This window comes from Bacillus rossius, assembly GCF_032445375.1.
Source record: "Bacillus rossius redtenbacheri isolate Brsri chromosome 9 unlocalized genomic scaffold, Brsri_v3 Brsri_v3_scf9_1, whole genome shotgun sequence".
Taxonomy (NCBI): Eukaryota; Metazoa; Arthropoda; class Insecta; order Phasmatodea; family Bacillidae; genus Bacillus; species Bacillus rossius.
This window is the reverse complement of record NW_026962012.1, coordinates 9,905,552-9,928,018: the sequence shown is the minus strand read 5'-3', so window position 1 is coordinate 9,928,018 and position 22,467 is coordinate 9,905,552. Positions and strand designations below refer to the sequence as shown.

The window sequence follows — 22,467 nt, the reverse complement described above, 5'->3', positions numbered from 1 at the left end:
TTAACAAATGTTTTCTTTTGAAACCAGTTGCCAAGAAATAGTTTGTAATACTACAATAAATATATTTTAAATTTGTACAACATTTGACATTTTGCACATATGAAATACGTTTATTATGATAATACTTATTATTTCTTTAAAAAATTTGTACATTACTTTATATTTTAATTGTGGTTTCATTAAAGTATATATTTTTAAACCATGAAAAATACAGCCGAATATTCAATCATTGGATCTTATTTGTTATTAATGCGTATTAATATGCGCTGTTAAAACTTGAAAGTTATTCAGAGAACGGTTTACAAATAACTTTACCTGTTGGAGGTAATGACACAACACACAGAATAAATTCCCGAGTAAGAATCTAAACACATTATTGCGGCAAACACTAATTTGAAGTGATAAAGTTGTGTTCGTATGAAATGTATATATTTACAAATATTTGTAGTTTTACTCGAATATTTATGTTTTATTTACAATAAAATCGCAGTGTAGGAATCACAGTGAAATAGTGGCCAGTGAATCCAGACTAAAAACGATATTCTACAAGGCCGTAGGTATGAACGACCTTGAATTAAACATATCACACTGGCTGTGACGAGAGCACCAACAATCATAACAAATATAACCCTACGCAGAAATAAACAATAGACAAAACACCAACAAATACTAACTGAGACCGGGATTTTTGGGTGGTTGGCTAAACAGAAATTAACAACAGAGCTACTGAGTATGAATCTTAACATAAACAGGACTGCCCATTGCAGGCATCAAAACAGGAAGCATACCAACAAAGAATGATCGCATGATAACTCTTGTCGCATCCTCGGAGACCCTTACTAACTCTGTAAAGAATACAAAGGCACGCATTACCCATCATTACAGCCAAAACTAACTCTTTCCTTACTGAAATATTTTTTTTTGTAATAAATATGTATACTAGCTGCATCACCCGGCTTTGCCCGGGCTGAACACCGGGTGATATATTGTCCGCGAGTTACAGCAAAATGGATAGCGATATGTCCAGTGTGTTGGACATTAAGAAATGACACATAATTACTGTTTGTGTGTCTGTGACCTATGATTTTCTGTTTACCCATGGCGATCGGTTGAAAGGTTTAGAAGTTGATGCGCTACAGTGCCATCTAGCGGCGAGTTACAAAAAAAAATGGATAGCATAAAAACCTTCTTCATGATAAAAACACTTCGATGTGCCAACTTTCATGGCTATCGGTCAAACGGTGTAAGAGTTTATCGACGTCATACATGCCAACATCCAATTATATATATTCTTATATTTCGAAATTTTAGGGCTTTCACTTTTGCGGAAAAAGGATGTTCAGGACCTCGAATGGTTTGGAACACTCCTTCTCGAAAGAAATGATATTTGAAATTCCTGAAATTTTCGAAATTTTGGGGCTTTTTCCCCAGAGAGGGAGTGGTGATTTTGAAGACCCTGAATGGCTGGGAAACAATAAAAATCGAAAGAGAATGATATTTGAAATTTTTTAAATTTTGGGGTTTTGACCCCTGAGGGGGGTGGGTGTGTTGTTGAGAACCCCGAATGGCTAGTTAACACTCCAAATCGAAAGAGAATAGGTTTTTGGAAATTTTGGGAAATTTTTTAATTATTGGGTCTTTGACTCCTTGTGGGGGGAGGGTAGTTTGAGGACCCCGAATGGCTTGGAAACACTCCAAAAAGTAAAAAAAGTATTCTTAAATTTAAATTTTTTTTCGAAATTTTGGGGTTTTGCATTCCCCCAATCCCCTTACCAGAAATTTGTTGGAGAAGACTTCTTTGGGTAAACGTTCCGCCATCCCCTGGACACTTTAGTTCGTAATGACTTATTTTTAATACAATTTCCTCCAATTTTTCGAATTTTTGTGGCTTTCTCTTTTGAGAAAAAGGAGGGGGGGGGGGGGGGGTAGAGGTTCAGGACCTCGAATGGTTCGGAACACTCCATCTCGAAAGAAATGATATTTAAATTTCTGATATTTTCGAGATTTTGGGGCTTTGTTCTCAGAGGGGGAGGGGTTATTTTGAGGACCCTTAATGGCAGGGAAACACTAAAAATCGAAAGAGAATGATATTTGAAATTTTCTAAATTTTGGGGCTTTGACCCCTGTGAAGGGGGGGGGGGGGGTGATTTTTGAGGACCCCGAATGGCTCGTAAACACTCCAAATCGAAAGAGAATAGGTTTTCGAAATTTTGGGAAATTTTTTTATTATTGGGTCTTTGACTCCTTGTGGGGGGAGGGTAGTTTGAGGACCCCGAATGGCTTGGAAACACTCCAAATAGTAAAAAAGTATTCTTAAATTTAAGAAATTTTTCGAAATTTTGGGGTTTTGCATTCCCCCAATCCCCTTACCACTAATTTGTTGGAGAAGACGTCTTTGGGTAAACGTTCCACCATCCCCTGGACACTTTAGTTCGTAATGACTTATTTTTAATACAATTTCCTCCAATTTTTCGAAATTTTGTGGCTTTCTCTTTTGAGAAAAAGGAGAGGGGGGGGGGGGGTGGAGGTTCAGGACCTCGAATGGTTCGGAACACTCCATCTCGAAAGAAATTATATTTAAATTCCTGAAATTTTCGCAATTTTGGGGCTTTGTCCCCAGAGGGGGAGGGGTTATTTTGATGACCCTGAATGGCAGGGAAACACTAAAAATCGAAAGAGAATGATTTTTGAAATTTTCTAAATTTTGGGGCTTTGACCTCGGCGAAGGGAGGGGGGGGGGTGATGACGAGGACCCCGAATGGCTTGGAAATACTCCAAATCGAAAGAGATATAAAGGAATATAAGAATGTAGGCATTTACTGTACTTCTATCAACCATAATAACAATATTGACAAATAGAAAAACTTATTACCTACCTGTGAATAATTTTCTAAATAAATTAATAAATAACTCTATGTTTAAGAATTTACGTACATACATAATATTAAACTTCAAACTACACAAATATAAAAAATTAGTAGGCCCTACCAACCTATAAATAAATTTCGAAGAAATTTATAAGTTTAAGAATTTATATACCTACATAATATTAAACTTGAAACTATCCACACAATAAAAACCTAAGAATGTTAGTGAAACTTATTTTTTTTTATTTGTCATAATACCTAAAATACGTATGTTTCCAAAAAAAAAACAAATTATAAATAATGACCAATTTAACAAAAAAAAAATTGTACAACTCGAATGACATTGAAAACATACATGAGAAATTTAAAAGAGTTATGAGTTCCCTAGGTAGGGAGAAAACATATATACTTATAGAAGAAATTAAATAAAAAAAATGGGTGCGTGTACTTAGGTATGCGCATGAAAAGTTATACTTATTTGGCATCATTAAAAAATATTTTTTAATTGCATGCAAAAATATTGCGTGGAGTCCCTCCGCGCGGAAGAAGTGAAACTTCGTAATGTGGAAATGAAAATAGGAAGGGGTAGAAATTGATTTTTAGTGAAATCATATTGTATCAAATCAAACTAAAAAATAAAGGAAATAAATTTGTAACGATTCATAGATTGATCTTCAGAGAGAGAGAGAGAGACACCTATTGAATGTCTATAAAACTAACTTTTTTATGAGAGCAGATTTTCATGAAATAAATCATGAAATCATTCAACGATAAAATCTGTTTATTTAATCAAGCGGACGGGTTCGCCCCAAGGAGAAAATTGACGCGGCGAGACCTCGTGGACATAGAGAAATGACACACACTCACTATTTATGTGTCTATGAAACATGATTTATTTATGCAATTTAAATTGTAATATACAAAAACGGTATTGAAAATTGAAACAAATATGGCGACACTAAAAACTGTCAAGATCTTTATTTTTTTCTTACTCTCTACTTAGTTCCTTACAATAGCAAAACGTAACGTAATGGCTTGAAAGCTATTGCTCGGCAGACATAGAGGAATGACACTAACAATTTGTATATATATGACACACATTACTTAAAATTAAGATATATTTTTTTAACCCGTTTAAAATTTATTTTTTTAGACAAAAGATAGCCTATGTAGATCCCCAGGATATAATCTATCTCCTTGCCAAATTTCATTACGATCCGTTCAGCCGTTCAGCCGGGAAAAGGTAACAAACAGACAGACAGACAGAGTTACTTTCGCATTTATAATATTAGTAAGGATTGATATAACTAGCTGCCCGACCCGGCTTCGCACGGCTATATTAATGGAAAACAATAAGCCACATCTCCCATTTACAGTAATTGTAAATAAAAAAATTCAGTGAAAATTTATTACAATGCTGTATAATGTACCGGAGAGAAAATGAATAGCACCGATGGTTTCCCGACTCGTGCACGCAACTTACAAATGATGTACCCGTACTTCGCTACGGCAGTCTACAGGCAGATAACTCTTGCGCCGCTTATTATACATGCCCCTCCTTGTGGGTACGCCACTGCCGCGCGATGCCCGTTGCCATGGATACGCAGAAGGCATTAACAATGCAAAATCCTGTTCTCATGCAGACAAAGTACCCTCTGTTTCCTGGTTTTAACCAACCATGGGATCTAATTTTCGGAAAATGTCATCCTGCGTAACATAAGGAATATTACTGTGAAGTTTCAAGTCTGTAATATATATATACTTGAAAAAAAAGGGCAATTTTTGATATTTAAAGTACCCGCAAAATTTCAACGGTGATGAGGACTGCACTAACAATGAAATAGTCGTTGCCATAGAGACGAATGAAGCATCAACAAAGCAACAGCCGTTGCCATGGTGATTTCCTACCAAAAACTGGAAATTTTGATATATTACGCCCCTGAAACTCCTTTTGGGATTGGATTTCCGCAGAATCCGTTCTTAGTGAACGTCTACATCAAAAAATGAGTAACTATGCTCAATTTCAAGTCAATCGGGTGTATAGTTTTAGAGATCTCGTGATGGTCCTTGTCAGAATTGTAACGGGAGAGGAAAATTATTGTTGGTCCGAAAAATGAATATTAATTAAAAATAATAAAAATATTTCTAGTTTAAAAGAAAAAAAAAACAGAGAGAGGAAAAAAAAATTGTTTAGGTTTGCAATTTAAAGTGATAAAAAGTATTTAAATACTAATTAAACTCTTATGAGGGTACTGATTGCTTCGTTGTTAATATCACACGGGTGCTTTTTACTTGCATGGGAAAATTAAGAATGATAAGGCATCTAGTGCGTGGCAACAATGTTAATAGGCAATAGGAAATAAACTTCTAGCGCCTGCGGCATTGTCAACTCACACTTCGTACGTGTACTGCATGTTGTATCTAACCCCCTCCAACGCATTTGATTCTAATTTGGACTTTTAGTAAGGATCCCTAATGTTTTTGATAATATAATATAGCCTATAGCCTTCCTCGATAAATGTACTATCCAACACTGAAATAATTTTTCAAATCGGACCAGTGGTTCCTGAGATTAGCGCGTTCAAACAAAAAAACAAACAAACAAACTCTTCAGCTTTATAATATTAGTATCTATAGATATGTATGTAAAAGTTCAATTCTTTTTTTAATTTCTTCATTTACATGGAAACAAAAAAATTGTTCGCAGTAATATTGGGTTCAGATTTTTACCGGGGAATTAATGTTTTGTTTTGTACTAGTACCTTTAAATTTTAAGTTATTTGTTAATCCTTCCCTGAATAGCTTTATAGTACTAACTGCGTACAATAATAAACGAAATAAAAAAAACAATTATTGAATATTTTCTTATGTTTTCTATGGTTTAAAAAAACCATAGGTACTTGAATGAAATCATTAATTTTAAATTATATTATGGAACAATGTTTGCAAAAAATAATCAGTATAATCTTGAAAAATATACTTCACACATGCAAAAATAAACGAAGCCATGTGTTGTACAAAGTTGTAATAGGTATATTTCCTGTAGTATTACAAACTATCCCTTGGCAACCGGTTTCCAACGGAAACCTTTGCAAAAGTCAGAAGATTTTTTTTCTTTGCTGAGAGCTCTATCGTCGGTGATACTCACTGACTTGTGAGAGCCATAATGCCCGGAGGACAGAAGCAACCATTCTCACGGGGAATTCCTGGGCTTCCTCGCCGAGTGACAAGTGTTCCCCCATGGCCCAATTCCCGGCACAAGCAACTCCGACTCCCGTGACGTGTGACGCGCCTCATACAGGGCTTCCGAGAACCAATAAAAACGTCGGAATAGAACACACAGTCCACAACTCTTGCACCGCAGCCGTCGCTCACTTTGAAACTCAAGTTGTAAAAAAATTATATATTGATGGAGAGGAAAGAGGTCAGAGCATTTTTATGTTTATGTTCCGGTATACGGCATTTGGTAGAAGTAATTTCATGAATGGTTCGAAAGTCACATGAAACGGAAATGTGTAACTATGGTGCTGTCATCTGTCGCGAACCAAGGTTACCAATACCAAAGGGATACTTTATAGTATTAACTATTTAATGAATTTGAAAAAGATGACCAGTATTTTAATATAACTTCTTGTCGGAGTTCAGTATTTTTTAATTTTTTTTCGCTTTTGTTTGAGTAGTTTTACTATATCATTTTAAATGTCGGTATTCTAAAAAAATTATTCAATAGACGTCGTAGCTGCTCCGGCAACGAATTCTAGCTTCGAGTACGGAAACTACGTGCGATTCGCGTCAAGAAAGGTAGTTAAAAAACAAAATTTTCATTAATGTTTATCAGGCTTGGCATTAATTTAAATAATTCCACGTTAAATTCAGTGCCAGAGTTTCGTATTACAAACGTATTTGCTACATGAGAACACATCATTTTGCTCGTTACCGAGGTTAGATGTGCCACATGATGTACTGGTGAGCACTTCAAGACGTGATCACATGTGTTTTTTTTTGTAACTGAATGTTTTAAATGGTTATTATTCAAGATTTAGAGAAATGATTTTTTAAATTTATGCGGAATTTTGTGGCATTTCCTCCCCCCCCCCCCCCCAACAAAGGGGGTGATAGCCAATGTCGGGAAAATTTTCCAACATGCCTCGCCATCATGTATGCACAAAGAGCATATGTATGTATTGTGCAAAGCTCGAAAGTAGTATTTTTTTTCCTTCTGACTATCCCCCCCCCCCCCCGTATTAAGCCCAATTCATGAATTTATTGTTTTTTATCGGTTTTAGAACAAATGAGATTATTCGTTGAGGGTCGGTGCACGATTCTCTTCGACGATCACAATACCCCGCATAGCACAGGCTAGACATAGCGTGTGACACAAACACATGACATATAGAAACAGTCAACACAACACAAACAGTCGCTCGCCGAAAACCTTTTTGTGTGGTGTGGTAACCCTGAAGAGTGACCCAGTAAACACTTTTTTATTTTTATTTTGAAAATGAACAATTCGTTGAAAAGGGCCAGGAGCCATTCACCGGATTGGCCCCGGTGGGGGGGGGGGGGGGGGGAGAGGGTTTGTTAACCCACCGACGTCCGACTTCGTAATTCACATGTAATACCCGTAATACGCCAAATAAAATCTATAAATTCGGGGGCAATTTCTCCCCCCCCCCCCAAACACACACACACCCGAGGCCCCACTCGAGGCTGTCCGATGGTGCCCTAAGACCTCGGGAGCGCGTCAAAATCAAGGTACCTCATTTTTCCTGACTTTCGAAATCGGGGGAATATGACCTCCACTTGAACCCCGTTCTCCGGCCTTTTGGTTCGGAAACACTCCAAATCGGACGGAGAATCTTATTTTGAAATTTTGGGTGTTGACGATTTTTGGGTCGTACCTTGGCGCATTTCCAACCCAGTCCCGGGCTTATGGATACACAAAAAGGATGGTTATTGCACATAACTTGAATGTAAAGGTTTTCTGCCCCTATGACCCCACCACCCTCCCTATTTAGGTTAAAGTCATAAAAGTATTGTATTGTCATCTGGATTACATATAGGTACTTACGAAGTTTGAAATCGATACGACAGTTACAAGTAGGTGTAAAACTACTTTCAAGATTTGATTACTTAGTTACAAGTGAAGCATATGAAATTGTGTTAAAATGATATCGCCTAGTTCATAATTCTTTGTAGAACCTAAGATTTTAAATGTCTTTGACGCCATGTTTATTTCAAAACAAAATACTATTTTATTTCTTCCAAGCTGCTCTCTTGTTCTAAGGAGATAAAAAATGTACAAGTTTTTAAGTCTAAAAATATGTAAGCATTTAAAAACCAAAAGTTTCATAAAAATCGGAACAGAATTTTTGCGTGAGACTCGAACAAAGTCGTGACGAACGCACCAAGCGATAACGCCTTTCAAATTCCAGGAAACGCCATCTATTGAGGAAATTTAAAACTGATCTGTAATTAGCACCGATAGTTTGCTAGCCGCTGCGAGCTTCACTAAGCGGACTGGTCTTGCCAAGGAGGCTAGGAATTACCTGTGCAATAATTGTGGTTTTATTTCATACATCCGGCTCCCGTCATCATACCAAGTTACAATATACACCGGTTTTTAAGTCAAAAAATAAGTTTTTAAACACAAAACGTTTCATCAAAATCGGTGTAGTAGTTTTCCCGTGATACTAGAACAAACAAACAAACGGACGGATACAGTTTTATACAGTATAGATTTCTTTGGATTCATTGTCTTTTGCAATGTACCTTTTTTAAGAATTACTTTTAGCAGAAATACTTAATAATTTGCAAAGAAAAAACTACTTTTTAACATTTTGTACAGTATGTCAATTCGGTTCCAATAAAATAACCTTTAAATTTATAAATGTGTTTAGTTGTATACATGCAATTGAGCCACAATTAAGACTGTTAAAAATAATTGTGTTTTGTATTAAATTTTGTTTCAAATAGATTAATTTAGCATTAAGTTGCATTTACATAATATTTTTATGCCAACAGTGTTTAAGCACACAGGAAGGGGAGGTCAGCGGACATTTAAATTTCCCGCCGGATCATGACGTCACTACCGGGTAGAGACAGTAAGTTCTTTTACCCTTCTCCATGGTCGTATATCTCTTCCGCTCCTCTCATTTCAGCAAATCCCTACCCCTCCACGCATGCTCACATCATGTGTAGGTGAAATTATTGTAGCATTCAACAAGTTAGGTGTTCTGCTAGTGGCTCTCGGCTACACATTATGTAAATAATTTATAGCTGCAATATGTTTTAAAATCATATTTAGCAATGCCCTTGCATATTGTAATTTTGACTTTGTGGTAGCTATTTTCACATTCTGCTTTTTTGTACCTAGTGTGCATGATAGAAATACAGCTCGTTATGATTACTAGCGTTTTGTGATGAGGTGTGGAGCAGTAAACTGGTTTCGTGACATGCCAGCCTTTTCTTTGGCGTTTGCAAAGTTTGTGAACTGAGCAGGTGAATAAGAGTGATAGGCAGGGGCAGTCATTTTTCGCGAAAAGATCTGAACACTTATTAGACTGCAACAAGGTATACCCGCACCTGTGGTTTCTTCCTTGTGATTGGCAGAGTCTGCGAGAAAAGTCGTTGCCTTATTTGAACGGGCCACTCAGGACGCGTTTACTTCCGCACTGAATCACTGTGATTGGTGTTGTTATAATCGATATGTACATGGGAGAAACTCACCCAATCACGGAACACAGACGATGCTACAGTGTTTTAACTTTCATCTAGTCTCAAAATCTTTTCGCGAAATCTGCATGCCCCTTGTGATAAGGTAAGGCTTGATGTCAACATGGAAAGTTTCTGTTATGCAGCTAACATCAGTGACTTGTCAGGGCCACAAGAACTCACGTTTCAATGTTGATGTTACTCCTCAGGTGAGTTTGTATGCGCGTGATTTTCATGCGGCGTCTCTGCTTGTAGGTCAGCTAACTGTGAAATATGTAAACCTCATAGTTTTGTGTGCCTTCATCTTAAACTTCATTAGTGGCTTTTTATAATGTGGACTGATTCACTTGCACATGTTACTTTTGTATTTTATGTGATGCTATGATGATTTCAATTTGGAAAGTCAGTGTTTTCTGTGAGCACCAGTAATGCACATTGCAGACTATTGAGTGAAACTTTGTGAAACTGGTCGAGTTTGCACTCGTTTTTGTTTGTTCATCATATCTACGTGACCCGAAATGTGCTCAGTTTTGGGCGTAGTAACCGTAAATGTATGTTTGCCATTTTTTCCCCAATGTTTTTATTTGCAATACACTGTGTGGCCGTGACCAGAAAAATAATATTAGATAAATGAACTATCAGCACTTAACTCTTTTGTAACTATTAAAATGCGTGTTATAAATTAATTTTACTCATTGAAGTTTAATCATTATTTAGGCATTTTTGTCGTTAAATTTATAGGAACACTATATTGAAAGGTTTTAACTTTTTATTTTCTATAGCAGACAAGGGAATTGCCAATACATTATAATTTTATGGCAATTAAATTGAGTTTTTTTTAACCTCTCGGGGCCTAATGTATTTTATATGGAGTATTAACGTACTGTCGTATTTGAATTTATGTAAGAAGACTCGCTGTTTAAACAAGGAGATCTTTTTTTTTTGAAGGAGGCTGCTAAAAAAAAATTTATGTACCGATTTCATGCATGTCTTAAAAAAGGGCCTATTTTAACATCGATCCAAATAGATGCAGAACCTTCAAAAATATATCTTGGGGACGCACCACAATGTCGTAATACCACAACGCCGAACGTACAATAACGCCGAATGCCAAATTGACTACAACGCTGACAGCTAGAAAGCTTCTGTGTACCACAACGCCGAAATACATTAACGCCGAAAAATGTCATTGCAGAACTGCCACAAATGTTAGGTTAGGTTGTGGTATTTCGGCGTTAAGATACATTTAAGAAACACACACATTCACTCAGTTGTTTTTCATTTTGCTCCTGTGGCCCCCCTCCCCGCAGCAACATTTTTCGGCGTTATGGTACACGGCAGTTTTCTAGCTGTCGGCGTTGCGGTCAATTTGGCATTCGGCGTTATGGTATTCGGCGTTATTGCACGTTCGGCGTTGTGGTAAAAACCCATACATCTCTCTGGTGATATCTCTCGTGGGGTGGGCATGCAAGCCGGGTGGAGAGGACAGTATGTCACAACCCTCACCTTCAACACGCCGTATATCAGCAGCAAGGACGTGATCACCCCGCATGAGGAGCAACACAGAACCACCACGTTGAACACCATCGTGGCTGCAACACACACCATCAAACATTCCTGTTACCTCTCAGCCCGGTAACAACTCAGAACAAGAGGGTATTATTATTACTGTTTCACAGGAGTTATTTTGTTCACATTGAACTAAACCAAAGAAAAAGATAATGCATGTGAAGTTCCTGATTTTATGAAAAAGAATTTTGATTTTATAAACGTTCATACTGACTCAAACAATACAATGTTTGATTTTTTTTTCTACTGGAAACAAACTTAATTTAATGTTTGACCATTACAAAAATAATGTTATTAATGATGTAAATTTGAAATTTATGTGCAAACTCTATGTTTTGCCTTGTAAAAAAAATATTTAATTTGTTCATTCAAAAAGATTTGTGTTCTGGTGCGTGATTTTTATTTATTTATTTTTCAAGTGTAGATTTTGAGTTTAAAGGATGGCCTTAAAAATTATATCCATGTATATTTTCATATTTTTAATCCTGATATACTCTAATTGTTTTTAAGTCATTTAAACAATGTTATGTTTTTTATTTCTTAATTTATTCTTACATGATTGATATAAGTTTTCTTGGACCATTTATTGATCTTTGGAAACTCCAAATTCGAAAAAAATTCTAATTACCACATCTGTTAATATGTATGCTTGCTAGAACTAGGCATAAAGTTGATGAAAGTGAGAAACCTCGAATTTTAAAGATGAAATTAAATTTTACTTAAACCTTATGTAGTATCCGTTTAATTTTTGTATATAAAAGCAAATGATTTTATTATTTAACATTTAATATTTTAATATTTCATAAATTGTTTTGTGTGTTATTAAAAATGTTTCCCATTTCAAATATCATTCACAAAAGGCACTTCAGAAAGTCAATCTGACCGCGGTCTGGATGCATTAATTCTTTATGAAAGCTCTGGGAACGTAACGATTTGGAAATAGGATAATTTTTAACGAAAAAATACAATTATATTAAAAATATTGTTTCATTGGGAATATTTCATCGTCAACACACTCTGAAACTTTTGAATGGCCGCTAGTATGAATTTATGAAAATAATTTCTACCCCAAAAAAATATTATATTTCAGCTTGAATTATAAACGCGCAAGGCTTTTTTGGGTACTGCAGCTCGCTTGGAGTGTGGGTGCTGGATGAGGGGGGGGGGGGAGGGACTATTGAACAGCGACGCACAAACATCACGCAGGCGGCAGAGAGTCGGAGATCATTGCCAACAGCCATAACAGTGATTTGTGTTCAGGCTTCGAAATGTAGTTTTCTGGAAATTAGCCATGGCGTGTAAACGTTCTCGTCCACTTTATGAGGAGAGACCTTCAATGAATAATGTTTGAAACTACACGGACTGGAAACATTTACTGTCATTCTTCTTCAGCAGCATTTTTTTTTAGCACACTGTGTGTACAACCACACGCATCAAAAAGGAAGATGAATGTGATGATTTCGAGTCTAGACCAGTACCGCGTGCATTTTTTAATTTTCCGACTGAATGCACGCAATACACGTTTCCAATTTCACAGTCTCAGACTCAGCTCGTCAACAATATACATTTTAATGTTTTTTTTTATTCAACAAGTAATGGTAAAAAATAATGAAATGAGGATGTGGTTAAAAATATTTAACACAAATTTAGTTCCAGGCAGATTTTTTTTTCCATTACGCAATTAATTACTTGGGAGATTCATTGTTTTTATTTTATTTGGAAGGAATAAAACATGTTGTTAATCAGAATATATTATGTTTAAATCTAAAACATACTCTCTATACTCCAATCTTTACAGATTTTTAGCCATAAACTGCATAGCTGTGCTAGCTAGGTCTTCGAGAGCCGAGAACACAAAAGGTCTGAACATATATATATATAACATATATAAGCATATATTTATTTGGACCATTTAAAATACATAGAAAAATGAGAGAGAATTTAAAGAAGTAAGGTATAATATTATGCACATCTCACTTTGATGTATTCCTAACTTCATACCTTCTGTGTAATTATTATAGTATCTTGTGAAAGTTTTAACCTATCATATGCCCTGAATACCACTGAAACTTTATTTGATAAATAATAAAATGTGCTCGTTGACTTAACTGTAGCCATATCAAGTTGCTTTTTTATCTTCGTTTATTTATTTAAAAAAAATACAACATTGGAACAAACGATAAAACTAAAAAAAAGAGGTAATTGCAAAGTTTTTATATTTTTGGATTATTAAAATATTTTATATAGTAAAATAACTTATGTATTGTCATAAAAATATCTACACCATCACCAAAATTTTTGACGAGCTAAAACTACCAAAATAAAAAAAATACGTTGTTAATAATAATAATAATACTCGGTTTTATTCGTCTCGTCACCTAGATTGTTACAGACGATCACAATGCAAGTCAGGAAATGAGAAAGAGATCTGTAGTGGCCTATTGTGAGGACTGACATTACATTTACCTGGAGTGATTTCTGGAAAGCGTTTATAACATTTATATGGATGGTTGAAACAGTATTTAAATCATACGTGTCCTTCTTAATTCGAGTTGAACTTTTAACTGTTACGCCAATTTGCTCAGTTTATTGTTTCATGCTTTCATGAGTTTATCACTACAACTATACTGTGTAAAGGTTTGTGACAGTTAAACCCAGGCTTTACGATAAGGCAGTGGTCGAATTTTCAAGACGAAATTCCACTAAATGAATGTTATATTGTGACCACAGCATCGGTAATAAGGTGGCATGGTAAATTTTGATAAAAACTTATGTTTATTTTTTAAATTAATAATGCGTGAGTTAAGAATCGTTCTGAAAAAAAAATAGGTTATGATAGACCTACGCATTTACCTCCACCCATCGGAGTAAACTGTACTTTATCTTATGAATGTAACTTTATTTTATTGTGTTTAAAATTAAAGTTCCTGAAGTGCTCTTTTTTACCTTACAAGCATTCTTGGAGCGCTTTTAATAGGTTTTATTTTGAACAAGTAAATAATTAAATAAATGATACTCAAAACATAAGGTTCTTATATATTCGCCGACATAAAATCATTTTGTTTACAAACAACCGAAAATTTTTACGAGAACATACAGCGAAACACTATAAATAGTAGTTTTCTAATGAAATTAAATTTTTTAATAGTTTTCATCACTGCTTTTGAGAAAAATAATACATTAAGTAAAAATAACCAATACCCTTAACTGAGGAAAAAGGCATAAAATCTTTATACAATATGCGTTTAGAAAGTGATATTCCGCACCCAATCGTTTGCCATCTATGAGTTTTAGTAATTTTTTTGAAGTCTCGATAAACGTCCAGTTATGAAAAGAAAAATCTTGTTGATTCATTAAAATATATTTTTTAACGCACATTAAATATGAAAAAATAAATTAAAACAATCATAGGACCTAGTCGTAAAAATTTCAACTTCGCGAGAGATTAATTCGTTCGCCTTGTGAACTCAACACTCGCATAGCTAACATTCACAAGTTTATAAATGGACAATTTATTTTACTGGTGTATTACATGACGAATAATAAACGAGGGTAGTAAACATAATTATTTCAATTTTTAATTTTATAGTTTTGATATTTTATAAGAAAATCATAATTAATATTTTTGCTATGTGATTATAGCTCATACTGTTAATTAAAAAATTTTTTTAAAGTGTTTTCCTTTACTAAAAATCAATTAATAATGCAGTCCTGGCATGAACAAATGTATGATTCACTGAAATATACTAATTTGAAATAACCGTCTAAATATAAGCTTGGTAAAAAAACACTGTACATTTAGAAAATCATTTATGAATCAATACAAAGTTTTTTTTCCATCAATTCTACAAAACTAGAATTTTTTTTTTAAGTTTTGGTAATACCCAATTGTTAGGTTATTTATTAATGTATGATGTCAGTTGTATGATTTGGTATGTTAGGGTGCAGTGTTATTCTTATGGGACTACGACTTTGAGGTAGATTTCTGTGGAGGCTGGCCACGTCTAAGGATTCAGTCAAGTTCGAGTGCATTTGCCTCTCATTGACTATGATCAGGACATCGGAGGCCATTTTAGATGAATCCACATCCCCCATCCTGAAATCCTAATTTTTTTGGGGATAATCAGGAGTTATTTAGCAAGATATTCATATATTCAGAAAACATCCAAAAATAATCAAAAAAATCGTTTATTAAAATAATCATTGATTTAACCGGTTTCTGCCCTTGGCTCGACACTTGCTCAATGCAAAAATTGTTATTTCAAGTGAAAAAAAGTTATTTATTAAAATATGGAGAAAAATCCTAAAAGAGGTATAAATTTCTCTTTCTCATCCAGCAGCCGGCAATAAATTCGATAGATTCTTGTCCTTGGCTTAGTAACTGTTTGATAGAAAAAAAATTATCTAAAAAACACATTTGTAAAAAATCTTTAAATGTCCTTCAAGGGGTTAAATTCCTCATCGACCAACCGCCGTTATGCTTCCGATGCCATCATGGTCGCCATTTTGGAAATTCGTAATTATTAACCTAGACATTTGGGAAAAATTCCAAAATTCATTAAATTAAGTAGTTTGTTAAAATAATTATTAACTCGATCGACTCCTGTCATTGTTTTGGTTCTTTCCCGATTAAAAAAAAACCTATTAATTTATTTTAATTTAACATTGAAGTGACAGGTTAGAGAAATAAAGCAACAAAAATTCAAGTAAAACTTTCGTTATTTCTACAAGATCAACAAATATGCAAAATAATACCTTTTTTAAATTTCTACAGTCTTCTTAGAGTACGAAGCAGGTCTATGCCTTGTCATATGTTTACAGTCCAGTTATACGTAACAGTCAATAAACCAGGCATGTCCAATTAGTGGCCAGTAACGCAAGTCCAGTGGACGTGAACCTTGCGAACATGTTGTTAAGGACTGGATTAGGTTAAATGTCTTCATCCGACATGTAAGTTTGTTAAATTTTCATGACGTGATATTTGTCCTGGACATTTCATTTCTTCGGATGTTCAAATGCATTATACGTTCATTAGCATATTCGGTCGTCAGATTGAAACAACTTGTTATTGGCTGTTTGTAAAATATCGGAGTAGTATAGGATAGCCGGTCCGAGGACTGGGTTCTGGGTGTGGAGCCGAGAGCCGGCTCCGCCATATTGTATTGTGACGTCACGGCGGCCATCTTGGATGGTTGTGACCTTGACCTTTGACCTTGACCTTGAATTTGATCCTCAAAAATCGCCAAAATCCGCCAAAATTGGGCAAAATTTGCCCAAAATTCCTCAAAATTTCCATTTCTGTGGAAAAACATTCCGCCAAAAAATCTCAAAAAATTCCACAATTCAAAAATTCCCGTTTTCGAGAGAAAAATTCCCGTTTCGAGGGAAAATTTCCCGTTTTTAGTCCTTAAAAATCCCAGCGGCTAGAAATGTCCATATGTAGGCTTAAGCATCCATGTCTACAGCCTACGATAAGCCTCTGACGTCATCATGGATTATGACGTCACCGTTGCAATTTCCGTTACGGCCGCCATCTTTAACTTTTTTATTTATTATCCGATTTTAATGAAATTTTTTTTAAAAATTAATAAAAAATTTACTTAATAAAATTTTAATAAAATACTTATAAAAAACAAACATTTACGACACGGAGTTCGAAGTCCTCGGTTCGAACCCGACGAGTGCAAAAAAATTAAAAATGGCGACCGATCCTTCCCCCGTGGTGGGTGCTAGCAGACTGACTCCCACCACTTTTTTTCAAAGCATATATATCGTCACCTAGTATGACGTCATGTCCGCCATCTTGTCTTCGATGCTGGAAGCCATCATCAATGTATCGTCGGCTAGAGTGCGCCGATAACATGTTAGTTTAATTCGTATCCGCTAGAGTGCAGTAATCATTTATTACTGTGACACCCGCCATCTTGTCATTTGGCCGCCATCTTGAAAATCCGTAATTATTTAGCTAGAAATTCGGGAAAAGTTCCAAAATTCATTAAATAAATCACTCATTAATTTACATATTGATTCGATCGATTCCTGTCCTCGGTTCGATACCCGATCGATGCAAATAATCTTAATTTTTATGTAAAAATACCTAAAAAATGACAGGTTCGAAAATAAAAACACTGCAAGTTCTTTTACAAACATAATATTTATTACATAATTTCTATTTTACTACAGGATCACCTGCGAAGGTTAGCAATCTTACAAACATTTAGGTCCGCATAGGCGTGAAATGACTAATTCTTAGCTCCAATCGGTTTATACAAGACAGAGTCCAGCCAGATCCTTTACAGACATAGTCCTCCTCTTCTTGACAGAGTTTCTGGATACCTTGTTTAACAGTTTGCTCGATATCGTTAGAACTGTAAATTACTGCAGCCGATGTCTTGAATGCACACTTCTTCACTTTGTCATCGAACGGATAAGGCTTTCCATATATACAGTCCAACCACAAGTTATATTTCAAAGGTCCGTTTGTTGCTACGTCATCAGTAAGCTGATTGATTATGTAATGTCTGATATCATCAAGAAAATTACAAATGTCCTTTGACTCACTTAACGTACTTGGATAATAGTAGTCTTTCAATGTTCCACGAAATGCAGACTGCGCCAAGTAGAAGCCATTATCGTTCACTTGTAATGCTCCGATCACAGTCTTATGTTCAGATGCCACAGCAATCGGTTGCTGCACATCAGTTTTTTTTACTTGTACGCTCACGAGTCACCAATCTAAACTCAGGAGTCGTAATTGCTGCAGGTAGTTCAGCAGTAGGCGCACGGACTTCACCTTTACAGTTTATCGAATGTCGGCGCAAATTATCAATTCGAGTAAACCATTTATGACACTCGTCACAGCGAAACTTCATGCGAGAAGGACTCTTCGTACATTTACTCCTCTCATGTCTCCGTACATCATGTGCAAATGCAAACGTCATGTCGCAGTAGCCACAAGGATGCCTAGTTGAAGACAAACCCGAACCAGATGTCGCTGTTACTGCAACTGAATCATTTCCAGGCATACTCTTATGCACATCAATGCATCGTTGTTGTATAGAAACCTTTACTTTCTGCCGCACTGCAGGTCCATTACATGTCTCCAAGTGATGCTTCAAATTAGCATTTCTTGTAAATTGCTTGCGACACTTAATACAACCAAACATTTTACGATAAGGGTTCTTGGCACATTCTCTCTTCTCGTGTCGACGAGCATTGCTGATGTTTGAGAAAATCTTGTCACAGTAACGACATCGATGTTCGTTAGTTGACGATTCGCCATCCATTGAAGTCTCCATCGAGGGCGAAACAGCGTTCGTCGAGGTTTCCTGTACAGTCAGCACTACCGGCATTAAAGTCTCTTCTGCTGGTGGTATCACATCTGTTGAAATCCCCTCCAATGTTGACGTCATCGTTACCAACGGGATCTGCTCCTTCTCCGTCGTAGCTGTCGATAAGGTTCCCGTAGTCGATGGTACAACCTCCGAGTTCAACGTTAAAGACGGTAAAGATGCCATCGAGTTCGCAAGAACAGGTAATTACGCGATTTATGCACCAGATTAAACAATCTAGGTGATCCGTACACCGTCGACGGCAGTAACAAACTGAGCGTCCTGCTGTCTAGGACTCGCTTATATACATGCACCGTATGGAATAATACGCTAGTCAAACCAAGAACATTTTACTAAAATACTAGAGTCAAAACAACATTAAAAAAATAGAAGCACCATCAAAAAAAAAAAAAAAGGAAGCACGCTTGGAAGCACCGACAACGAAAAGGCAGCACATTTGGAAGCACCGACAACGAAAAAGGCAGCACCATCATCGAAAAGACCGCACATTTGTCATTGGCTCCAATATTCATTGGCTCCAATATTCATTGGTTCCATCAGTCTATTGATTCTATCAGTCTAGTGACTCCAACAGTCATTGACACCAACGGCCTTTTTCTTCATCAGCTCCAATGATATTTGGCTAGAATGCTACGAGTCTAAGAGACCATGAGGCTACAATTCTACGAGTGTACAAGACTCCTCCAACTACCTTCAGGTGTATAAAGCTCCAAATGCTCCAACAGCTCCAACACGCAATGTACGCGCAATACATGCAATTTACACACAAAAAATGTAATGATTACACAGTACACACACACAGGAAACGGAACGTACACACAGTACACACAGGAAACGGAACGTACACACAGTACACACAGGAAACGGAACGTACACACAGTACACACAGGAAACGGAACGTACACACAGTACAAACAGGAAACGGAACGTACACACAGTACACACAGGAAACGGAACGTACACACAGTACACACAGGAAACGGAACGTACACACAGTACACACAGGAAACGGAACGTACACACAGTACACACAGGAAACGGAACGTACACACAGTACACACAGGAAACGGAACGTACACACAGTACACACAGGAAACGGAACGTACACACACACAGGGAACGGAACGTACACACAGTACACACAGGGAACGGAACGTACACACAGTACACACAGGAAACGGAACGTAAACACAGTACACACAGGAAACGGAACGTACACACAGTACACACAGGAAACGGAACGAACACGTAATATTCACGCAATTGACACACAGTACACGCAGTGTACACGCAATTTACGCAAAGTACACCCAATGTACGCAATGTACGCAATATATATGTAATGTACACACAATGACTACGCTTCGTTCGCGCAGGACAAGCATTTAATGAAAACGAAGCACGTTTGGACGGAAATTCTATAAAACGAAAGCTCATTTAACGAAAAGGAGGCGCATTCTCTCGTTCATTCAACTTGGTAGGATACGATCTTCAATGATAAGTTAGGATATAATCTCTCCATCAGTCTATGAATCCAACAGTTTATATTTCCATTAGCCATCGACTCCAACAGTCATTGACTCCAACAGTCATTGGCTCCAACAGTCATTGCCTCCAACAGTCATTGTCTCCAACGGCCTTTTGGTTCATCAGCTCCAATGATATTTGGTTAGAATGCTACGACTCTAAGAGACTATGAGACTACAATTCTACGAGTGTACAAGACTCCTCCAACTACCTTCAAGCGTACAAAGCTCCAACTACTTCAGCAGCATTATGTTATAATAGTACAAGGCTACTTGACTACGAAGCTACAAGTCTACATGGCTCCAATTGCGGCATCTGTCTTCGTCTGAATTTTCTCTTTGACTCCAACTCCGCCCGCCAGCATCTCTTCGATCTGCACCTCGATTATGTTATAATAGTACAAGGCTACTTGACTACGAAGCTACAAGTCTACATGGCTCCAATTACGGCATCTGTCTTCGGCTGAATTTTCTCTTTGACTCCAACTGCTACAGCAGCATTATGTTATAATAGTACAAGGCTACTTGACTACGAAGCTACACATCTACAAGGCTCCAATTATCACATCTGTCTTCGTCAGCATTTTCTCTTTTGCTCCCACTGCTCCAACAGCATTATGTTATATGATTCCATGGATACTTTGTTACGTAGCTACAGGTCTACGAGGTTCCAATGCATCATGTTTACGAAGCTTCCAGAAAACAGGGTTACGAGACTGCGAGGCTACAGGACTACGAAGCTTCCAGGACACGAGGCTACATGGCTACGAGACTACATGACTCTAACTGATTACAATAGCACCACTCAGTGGTGAGAGTTAGGTTATCTCATGCAAAAGTACTTTATGCATGTAGTTCTGCTTTTCAACAACAGATGTCGCCACATGTTACTTGCAGGTAAATAATATTTAGTTCTTTTATGCGGGATGCGGGATGCTCACTAACGATCGCAAAAGAAGGATGGCTTCGCTAGACTCCAAGGAGAAGGAAGTTCGTCCATCCTGTTAGTGCTTCTTAGATTTCTCAGAGATTATTTGACTGAGTAATGATATTTTTTTTTTAAATTTCCACCTGATAAAAATATTACAAGTGCTGATTTATTGGCAGAATTTCAATAATTAAATGCAACCTTGAATAAAAAAAATGACATGACTCATTAAGTAAAAAATTCTTCATGCAGAGATCAATTCCTCATCAGTAACCAGAAGCACTCGGAGAAAACCATCAGATGTCTAGTCAGGAATAATCAGAAGCACCCAGAGAAAACCATCATAATATTGTCAAGAATAAACGGGAGCACACGGAGAAATCCACCATAATATTGACAAGAATAATCAGGAGCACACGGAGAAAACCACCGCAAGTTTTCTTTGATATCATAAAATTTCAGGGGAAAAAAATAATAAAAAATAAAAATAAATTAATAAAAAATTAAAAAAAAATAAAATAAAAAATACATAAATATATTCTGCTAGCTTGTGAACTTCTCATTGTTGAACAAAGATAGAGTTCTAGTACAAGCCAGAATTTTATGTATTTTTTATTTTATTTTTTTTAATTTTTTATTAATTTATTTTTATTTTTTATTATTTTTTTTCCCTGAAATTTTATGATATCAAAGAAAACTTGCGGTGGTTTTCTCCGTGTGCTCCTGATTATTCTTGTCAATATTATGGTGGATTTCTCCGTGTGCTCCCGTTTATTCTTGACAATATTATGATGGTTTTCTCTGGGTGCTTCTGATTATTCCTGACTAGACATCTGATGGTTTTCTCCGAGTGCTTCTGGTTACTGATGAGGAATTGATCTCTGCATGAAGAATTTTTTACTTAATGAGTCATGTCATTTTTTTTATTCAAGGTTGCATTTAATTATTGAAATTCTGCCAATAAATCAGCACTTGTAATATTTTTATCAGGTGGAAATTTAAAAAAAAAATATCATTACTCAGTCAAATAATCTCTGAGAAATCTAAGAAGCACTAACAGGATGGACGAACTTCCTTCTCCTTGGAGTCTAGCGAAGCCATCCTTCTTTTGCGATCGTTAGTGAGCATCCCGCATCCCGCATAAAAGAACTAAATATTATTTACCTGCAAGTAACATGTGGCGACATCTGTTGTTGAAAAGCAGAACTACATGCATAAAGTACTTTTGCATGAGATAACCTAACTCTCACCACTGAGTGGTGCTATTGTAATCAGTTAGAGTCATGTAGTCTCGTAGCCATGTAGCCTCGTGTCCTGGAAGCTTCGTAGTCCTGTAGCCTCGCAGTCACGTAACCCTGTTTTCTGGAAGCTTCGTAAACATGATGCATTGGAACCTCGTAGACCTGTAGCTACGTAACAAAGTATCCATGGAATCATATAACATAATGCTGTTGGAGCAGTGGGAGCAAAAGAGAAAATGCTGACGAAGACAGATGTGATAATTGGAGCCT

At 36.4% G+C, this 22,467-nt stretch overlaps 1 protein-coding gene across 5 annotated transcripts in view; it reads right to left on the bottom strand.

Annotated features, from left to right (window-relative positions):
• The window catches only part of LOC134542610 (uncharacterized), a 668,259-nt gene that overhangs the window by 124,418 nt on the left and 521,374 nt on the right, over positions 1-22,467 (bottom strand). For all 5 annotated transcript variants that reach the window (XM_063386987.1, XM_063386988.1, XM_063386990.1 and 2 more), the window contains exon 3: positions 11,088-11,173. In XM_063386987.1, coding sequence (XP_063243057.1) covers positions 11,088-11,173 — 86 coding nt within the window. The remainder of the gene's footprint in view (positions 1-11,087; positions 11,174-22,467) is intronic.